The sequence below is a fragment of the Cydia splendana genome, chromosome 15 (genome assembly GCF_910591565.1).
Source record: "Cydia splendana chromosome 15, ilCydSple1.2, whole genome shotgun sequence".
Taxonomy (NCBI): domain Eukaryota; kingdom Metazoa; phylum Arthropoda; class Insecta; order Lepidoptera; family Tortricidae; genus Cydia; species Cydia splendana.
Genome location: NC_085974.1, coordinates 1029931 through 1039340, shown reverse-complemented (window position 1 = coordinate 1039340; position 9410 = coordinate 1029931). Strand labels below are relative to the sequence as shown.

At 40.5% G+C, this 9410-nt stretch overlaps 1 protein-coding gene across 1 annotated transcript; it reads right to left on the bottom strand.

Annotated features, from left to right (window-relative positions):
* Window positions 1-2261: 2261 nt before the first annotated feature.
* LOC134797435 (stimulator of interferon genes protein-like) lies at window positions 2262-9386 on the bottom strand. The gene is made up of 9 exons (XM_063769670.1): window positions 9064-9386; window positions 7950-8000; window positions 7640-7875; window positions 7324-7418; window positions 6440-6605; window positions 5309-5377; window positions 3599-3704; window positions 2997-3110; window positions 2262-2453 (listed from the first exon to the last, which is right to left on the bottom strand). The coding sequence occupies exons 1-9, from the start codon at window positions 9125-9127 to the stop codon at window positions 2362-2364; spliced, it is 993 nt and encodes a 330-aa protein (XP_063625740.1). The 5' UTR covers window positions 9128-9386; the 3' UTR covers window positions 2262-2361.
* Window positions 9387-9410: the final 24 nt, after the last annotated feature.

The following is a 9410-nucleotide window of genomic DNA, read 5'->3' as shown; positions in this document are numbered from 1 at the left end:
CAATAAATGCTTTTGTACTCTAAGTACCCGCCATACAAACAAAAAAGATAACTGTTAATTTCCAAGTAACATTAAAATTTCAACTGCCATAATAATTACTTAATAAACACAAAAGTTAACTTCCAAAGCGAATCCAATTAAATCTTAAAGACTAGCCGGATTTGATCCGGAATTAGCAAAACTACTTTCTATCTTAATAAATTCTTTGAAAAAAAACTTACATATTATAGTAGCATCAATCGTTCCTACTCTAAGGGCGTGTTCACACTGCCACATTTGAGTCGACGTGTGCTAAAAGCCTGGCGCTGATAATAGACCCAGTAAAATTACGCCCTAGAGCTTTTGAACACTGGCGCTTTCACCGTCTCTCCTTTTATCGGCGGTATTGCCTCGGGCGAGTCACGTTTCCACCGACCGAGCGCCTCGCGCGACAATTTCCTCGCGAGGCAGCTCGTTCTGTGTGGACTGGCCTAATGTGCATAGGCCTTAAACTTATTAATGTTGTTTGTTCATGCTAAATCACTCCTTAAGTCAGACCAAGCAGCGAAGCGCTGCTTGGTCTGACTTTAATTTAGTAACTGACACACCTTACTTTAATTTAGTAACTGACAACAGTGGCTCATTAAAAACGCAACTACGTTAGACACGGTAAAGATTTGCATTTAACTTCTACGTATTGCTATGATTGCTATGAATAAGTGATGTGTCAGCATAAGCGTATCACTGAGCCGTGACCCTTTTGTCCTGCTGCAACGCACACAGTTTGTACCCACTTTTATTAAATTTTACTTTTGTACCTACTCATTTCCTATCTCATTTTTATTAGGCTATTTTCTTTGCTAGTGTAATAATTATTTTGTTTTGTTTTTTCTGTTCTGATGTCTGTAAACTTATACTGTGTGTCATTGCAGCTGTCAAATAAATCATTTATCTATCTAATCTATCTATATATATATCTATCATAAAAAAACTATGAAAATATGTCAAGGCACTTACACACTATGGGCCAGTTGCACCAACTACATTTGACAGACTGATCAAAATCAGCCGGCGCGCCCCGGCGCTTTACTATGAAACTTTCATACATAAAAAATTAGCGAACTCTTTAACGATACGAACAGTTTGGTGCCACCGACCCTATGTCACGTCCGGTGCAAAGTGAACTTGGTCCGACTACAGCACAAAGTATCACAACTCAGCTTAGCGCTTAGGCAACAACTGTAGAAGGTTCTGATAGATGGCGCCAGCATAGGTTTTACCTGTCACTAGTTTTGTTCTAGGCTTAAAGGGTGCTAGGCCATAACATTAAAATACAAACTAGAATTTGGTACTATTCGTATGACTGACAGGCAAAACCTACGCAGGCGTCATCTGTAAAATACTTCGACCAGCCCAGTAATGATCTTCCTTTAAATATAAATTTAAAATTCTCATAAAAAACGTATCAACAATAAATTACTTCAAAAATATAGTATTAGGGCGACTGCTATAGTTATTTTATTGGCCATTACATAGTAATTGGCCACTCTTAACGATAAGCCTTCAATTGGCTTGTTTCTTTCTGATTTGTTATGTCAGTCACCCTATGATATGATACTTAATTATTTATATTGTACTTACTCCAAAACTGAGATCGGATTGAAATACCCATCTACAGCATAAAAAGTAATTATTAACACGTATACTTAAACACTAATCATAGTAATAATCATTTGTCATAATAATTGTAGAGTAATATAATTTTAATAATAAATGTCAAAAAATAAAAGCGTTCAACTTGGAATGGAATTTCCAAAACAATAAAAAAAAACATACTTACCACCATAATTTTTATATGGAAGCCGACTTGAATAGTATGTGTTATAGCTTAAATGTTCTTACATGTACCTATAATTATCTTTGGCCCGGAATATTTCAGTACGATTCTCTACCAAAACTAACAACTATAAATAAATGATGGTATCAGTTTCACAAATGGTCGACTATATATCTATTATATCTATAACATTTAGAGGATAGTGGTCATAGTGGGCACCGCTTCTCCATACAAATGTAATCCCCATTTTCCTCTCTGTTGTTAAAATGTTACATTTCGGAAAATATTTTTACACAATATATTGTCTATAAGCACATAATTGTGACGTTCGACGGGAAAAGGTACCTTATGGCGGCTGGCGCTTACGCTGTTATTCACGTCGCTCCTATACGAATACGCTGCTACGCGTCGTAAGCGCCAACCGCCATAAGGTTTTTACCCGTGGGACGTCACAATTATTAATTACATAAATGTTCAGAGAGGAAAATGAGGACTACGTTTGTATGGAGAAGCGTTCATCCCCTTTTCTCTTAAAAGCGGAGTGGTTATTCGTTGCGGTTGATATTTTCGTAGTCGGGTTCAATTTCCCGAATCTTCGCCAGCAGAACTTCGGCCAGGTTTTCATCGGGATTTGCGTCTGAAATAAGAAAAAAAAAGCTACCTTTACAATACGAATTATGCTGGCATAGATTCTCATTATAATAGAGGGTTTTACTACTGCGAACATAGAAATTAAGAATTCGGCTGTGTAGACGTGTCTCGGCCTCGGCTGCATTGCTGCGGGCGAGGCAGGTGAGCTGATTCACGCGGCAATTTCCTCGCGAGGCAGCTCGTTCTGTGTGGCCTATCACCTTATAAAACAAAGTCACCGGCCGCCTCTGTCTGTATGTATGGGGAATGGCACACTGCATCCGAGTGTGCATGCCCCTAAGTTCGCGATAAACTCAAAAACTGCTGAACGGAGTTTTATGCGGTTTTCACCTATCAATAGAGTGATCCTTAAGGAAGGTTGAGATGGATAATTTGTTAAGTTTTTGTGTAAACTGTTTGAAATATGATGTCGGAAAAAATCCAGCTTAACTACCCGTGCAAAGCCGGGGCGGGTCGCTAGTTCTCTGATAAATCCGCCATGGGTGAGACAACTGAGACATGATACAGTAAAGAGTTTGTATGAACTGACCGTCGTAGTAAACGAGGTCAATCTTGCCGCGCAGCTCGGGGCTGTTGGCAACGATGGCGGGTAGTGTGGCGCAGAACTCCGCGGTTATCTCATCGCCGTCCGCTGCCGCTAGACCTGCAATATAAGTAATATAATATTACAATAGGTGTTGTTAAACCGCCATGCGAAACAAATTGCCCATCAGTTCGCATTTTTATGTTTGCATTGCATGTCAGATATAGTAGTGAGTCTGATAGGGAATACTTTAGGTCGAGACGGGGAATGGAGGCAATTGCTATACGCTACAGACCACCTGAGTTATTTATAGCCTAATTCGTTTAGTCACGATCGAGTTTAAAGTTTGTTTAGGCCTCGTCCTAGACATTGTGACCGCGCATGCTAGGCGAGGCATAAGCACGCGGCAATTTCCTCGCGAGGCATCGCGTTCTGTTAAGACCCGCCTAAGCATGGTATTCAATCTGTCCAATATTTTTGTCCAATGTATATTTGCGTGTTTAATTTTGCTTAGTGAGAGAGTAAGACGCAATGCACATTGGACCAAGAAATTGGCAGATGGAATACCTACCTAATGAACGCATCTATCGTATTAAGTAGGTACTTACGTTGGTAGACGGTGCGCCGCTGAAGTACCTTCCAAAGTGTGTGGAGAGGTGTAGCGCATTCTGCTACGACGTGAATGGGCCTCGGGTCGTCGGGGTGGCGGCGAATCTATAAATATATTATTTAATTATTACCTACTACCAACTGTTAATTACTACCAACTTTCTTACTTATTACCTATATTATATTTGTTGATTGTTGTTGTTAAAGTAGCACCACCCACAATCTCTCTGCTTCGCCTAAAGGTTGACTGGTAGAGAATCCCCCATGGCATTAAGTCCGCCTTTTATACTGTAAGGTTTTCTTTTGTGCAATAAAGGTTAAATAAATAAATAACTAAAATGATTTACTCAAACAATCTGCTGACACCGAGGACGCAACGCACTTCGCGCGGTAATAAATAATGGTGGTGGTTATAGTTTAAATAAATTAGAAACTATAGAAAAAAACATGGAACATAGGTAAGCAGAGTTAAACCAAGAAAAGTCTGCAACGATTTTCATAGCACACGGAGTGCAAGTGTTATTTTATACGTAATAATTTCATAGAAGTATGACGTTTAAAATAACATTTTTACTGCGTGTGCTATCAAAATCGTTGCAGACTTTTCTTGGTATAACTCTAGCCATTTATTGACACAATTTCTTTACACTGCAAATAGTAGATCTATAATAAGGACGTGAGAACATCACATCATCAGTCGAACACCCTACTGACTCGCGAAGGTTCGGATTTGCTCTAGTTTCGGCCGAAACCACAAAATAAATAATAGTACTACCGTACAGAAAGGAAACTTCCTACAAAACCGAAGTTTGACAGCGGTTCAGGGTCGAATCATGCTGTCCCTTTCTAATATATATATGGCACTATCCCTTTCGGCTACTTAGGGTTGTCAAAATTCAGTGTATTATAATTGAACGGAGCCGAGTTCGCACCCCTGCCGAAACATGATATTTACTGAAATCGAACCTTCGGCCGGACACTATTCAAAATCAATACCTACTCGTATTATGTAATACCTTTTTTTTTTTTTTTTTTTTTACATACAATATATGGCGACTGGTTTGCGACTCGGGGTTTCGGTGTGTACGCCACACATATGCTCTTGTGGCACGGACGTGGACCGACTGGGACACCACGGATTATCTTGTCAAAAAAGTGCAGGCCGTTTTTCGAGACATGCGTCGCTTAATGACATAGTCCGTCGTCCTCTTGCCACCATCAATGTGCCTGCTCTTCTTGAGCCGACTGGCATTATCAGAGATGATGGCAAGAGGCCCGATGGAGTGTCCTTAGTTCCTTGGAGCTTGGGACGGATGTTGGTGTGGGATGCTACCTGCGTAGACACACTGGCACCGTCCCACCTCCAACGGACTACTGTAAAAGCGGGCGGAGCGGCGGAAAGCGCCGAAATTCTAAAACGTAACAAATATAAGAGCCTCGGTAGAGAGTACCATTTTGTACCATTTGGTGTTGAAACTCTAGGTCCATGGGGTCCCAGCGCGCATAAGTTGTTCGCAGAAATCGCGAAGCGTCTGGTTGACGTAACTGGTGACCGAAGAGCTGGCGGCTACCTCGCACAACGTATCAGCATTGCGATACAGCGAGGAAATGCCGCCAGCATCCTTGGTACAATGCCTCAAGGGCCTATTTTAGATTTAAGCTAGTTATTAATTTCGTTTAGTAGTACCACTGTATATATATTGTAATACCTTGTACGTAGTATTTCTGTATATCCGGTCCCGCACTCCCGCGACATCTCTTTGCACGTCGGCCAGACTCTGCAAACATAAAAAAAATGACAATTCATAGTTATTTTATTTGTTTTACAAAGGGTCAAAGTTGTTGTTTAACCTCTCGTGCTAATATTGATACCCGAGCAAGCAAAAGATTACAAAATTGAACCACGAGCGTAGCGAGCGGTTCGAAAAATGGAATATTGAGCGTTGCAAGCCACGAGGGTTAAACAAATTTTGCCACCGAGTGAAACACGAAATTTTTAACCACACCAACGCAAGAAAAATACTAACGGTAAAATATCAAACAAAATCAAAGCAAATCGATTCAAAATGAATGTTGTTAAAATTATTATCATTCAAAATCATAATTTAAAAGTTAATTCTACCAGCAAACATAAGAAAGCAACTCAAAATTTGCATTTGGTTACTTTGCCTCACATGTGGATAAAATGCTACTTTCTTATCAGTTTTTAACTTTTTGAACGCCAAACGGCGCATCCATTTGCCGTGCCACTGACGCCACGGGGGTAAAATTTAGTTTTGTGAATAAATAATGCCAACCTAAAAGTGGGGTGTTTTTCAGTAGATTTTCATCAAAAAACGACTGACGTCAAATGCCGTCTTTGGCGTCGTTGTCACGATTTTGCGTTAACGTCAATTGCCGTCTGTGGCGTTCAAAAGGTTAAACAATCACGAGTGCCTTTACCAGCTGGTGTGGTGAAAAATACTTTAACACACCTAATAACCACACTTTTACAACGTTGTAAAAAATGCAATTCTAGCCTCATTGCCACTTTTTAGTCCTGGAAATCTGCATAAAGCATAAACTAATAACATCGAATTATGATGATGAAATTTGATGTTATATGTCCCGCTTGTTGAAACGCTCCCAGTTCGGCGGACAGAAGAGAGACGGTCGCCACTATGAAGAGTCCTCGTAAGGGCGAGGCAAGTCTACACCTCGAAACGCCTCGAATGAAATTGCCTCGCGAGGCAATTACTTGGTCACTTATTGGTTGTTAATGTTTTTTTTAAACTGATAATCACGTTCAAACGTGGGAGGGTTCAAACCCTCGAGTTGTTATTGACCTCAAGGTCACTCACCCTGCAGGCTTCTAGGCTGGGTAGCAACGGGTCCCGCCTGTTAAAATGCTCCAGGTTGGGCGGACAGAAGAGAGACTTGGTCACCACTATGAAGAGTCTCCGGACTGGGAAGAAGACGCCATGATCGGCTTCGGCTTCGCGAATTTGTTCTTCTAGGCCGTAGAATCTAAAACAATAACCTTTCAAAAGCACACTTGACATAATTAACTGACCCTACCCTATATACCGCGAACACCGAAGTCTGCAAAATGTGGGATTCTTTCTCTTACTCCAATTAAGTTGAAGTCAGATTCTCAGAGAAAGATGCCCGCAATTCACGAACTTCGTCGTTAGCCGTATGCAGTTGTAGACTGTTTATAGGTTACAGTTTCAATAAAAAAGTAAGGTCGGCAACGCGCTTGTAACACCTCTGGAGTTGCAGGCGTCCATAGGCTACGGTGACTGCTTACCATCAGGCGGGCCGTAAGCTTGTTTGCCACCGATGTGGTATTAAAAAAAAAAGTGTGATAAGGGCACAACATCCATCGAAAATTTTCTGTCTCGGCCCCCTTTGGTACACCCCAACCCAGCTTTCGTTGGTCCAGTTACGAGGTAACATTGAAAAGCCTTAAGGGGCCCACAGATTACCAGTTCGCCAGACAATATCAGCCTGACAGTTAAACGCAAAAGTTGACAGTAACGAACAACTGACAGGCTGATATCGTCCGGGAACTGGTAATCTGTGGGCCCCTTTAGGTACTGTTTACTTACTGCTTACTGCTAGCCTTTCTCCGCAGACGTTTTGTCTGGTTGCCCTTGGCATAGGCCTCTCCCATATTCCTCCACGCGTCCCTGTCCAGAGCCTGTCTTCTCCACAAGGCTCCAGTACTGTACTGAGTACTAACCTGGCTCCGTCGCTGGGGATCACTTGATATAGGTAGCCCTCTGCGAAACTGCACGCCATCCCTTCTCCGTACGTTATCGTTGCTGAACGGCGTTTCTGAAATTTCAATTTAAATTACTTAAAACTACACCAGAGGGTCCAGCCAACATGACAATGGCAACAATTTAGTATGAATTTTTTTTAGTTCCATTTTATTTAATTTCTACTATTTTATGTCGACCATTACGAAGAGTGCACTTGCATATAGGCTGTAAAAAATATGAAACAATCAATTCAAAATGATTTCATTCATGTTTTATATTATACGAAAAACTTACCGCTTCAATATATCTTCCAACAGAGCAAGCCATTAGTATCAAAACCACATCCAGCTCCAGCACCAACTGACTATTCACCGCAAGCACAGCCGTTGAAACTCCGAAGGCATAGACAGTGTTCCTATACTTGTCTCTCCATCGGAGCTCGGGGAGGCGCCTGGTTTGGAAGGCACTGTAGATCGTGTGAATAGCCAGCTCGAGGAATTGGCTGGATAGTAGGCAGGCGGTGAAGCGGGCTGGAAATATATTGTTTGCAACAGGGTCTATAAACTTTTTAGGCCATATTGCAGGTCAGAAAAATAATACTCACCTAATAATATCACATATTTCTGTATTGTTGGAATGTCCATGTTTAAAGAATCTGTAACAAAGGAAACTTGTTAATTTAAAACAAAAATCAAATACTTTTGTCCAAAGCTTCAAGCGTCCTGGCTTCCCACGAACTACTGAGGCCCACTAAAACCTTAACAATGGGAGTCCTTGTTTAAAAATCTAAACAGTGCATTCCTTGTTTAAAAACAATGTGGTTTTGATTTTTAAACAATGGACTTTGTTGCGTTCAAAATAAAGTTCAAACTTTAAAAAGCTATGCTTAGTTGCCTACTTGAATAATGGGCTCTGTGACCTCTTTGCCAGCAATAACTTTCATTGTTGTTATTCTTAATCTCTGGTTTCCTAGGATAGCAGTGCCTCATATAGTGGCCGTCTCCATACGAAATACTACCACAGAATAAATAATAGTACTACCCTACAGAAAGGAAACTTCCTACAAAACCGAAGTTTGACAGCGGTTCAGGGTCGAATCATGCTATCCCTTTCTAATATATGGCACTATCCCTTTCGGCAATTTAAGGGTTGTCAAAAATCAAGTGATTATCTTATCTGTGGTCATGCACGCAAAAGGAAGTCAAGTGGTGCCAACCCTAATAATTGGTTGGAGCAATGCTGAGCCGAGCGGAGCCGAGTTTGGCCAAAGTCAGGAGTTTCGACCCCTGATACTACACCATCCATATTTATTTAGACATATAATTATTTTTGGAGACGGCCGCTATTCTATATGACGGCACCGCTATCCTAGGAAACCAGAGCTTTAGGGTTATGTTACTTTATTAGACTTTGAGATAACTGAGTGAGTAATGTGAATAAACTGTAGATTCATATTATTTCTAAGTTCTAGGAATTCATACACACACGCAGATTTGACTAGAATCTAGGTGATATCATAAACATAAATAGTTATACATTTTATAAGGTTGTGGTGTAGCTTTCTTTACTATAACCTAATTTTTTAATGTTATTACTGTCAATTAATAATATTATACTTTTTAATGTACGCTTTTAAAGTGCTGTATTATGTCTGTACTTCTGTAGAAAATTACAAAGTACTTTAGATAATAGTTAACAATGTTATGTGCAAAACTTACGATATCCGGCAGTAATGCCGCCTAGAAATAAAACCTGGATGCCGAGGATATGTTCTAATTCCATCTTGTGACAGAGTTTTCATTGAAATAAAATCGATTTTAATCTAAGTCTTCTAATAAAAACAGAAATTCAAGGAAATACAAGTAAACAACACCGCACATCGCGCTACATCTTTTGCAAAATTTGATATTGAATTTGAATGGCAGAGGAGGGCCTACTGCCAACACCGAAATTCGCAAATTGCGGGTATCTTTCTCTTTTACTCCAATTAAGAGGTACGTAGAGTGACAGAGAAAGATGCCCACAATTTGCGAATTTCGGTGTACGCAGTAGGCCCTCTGATGAC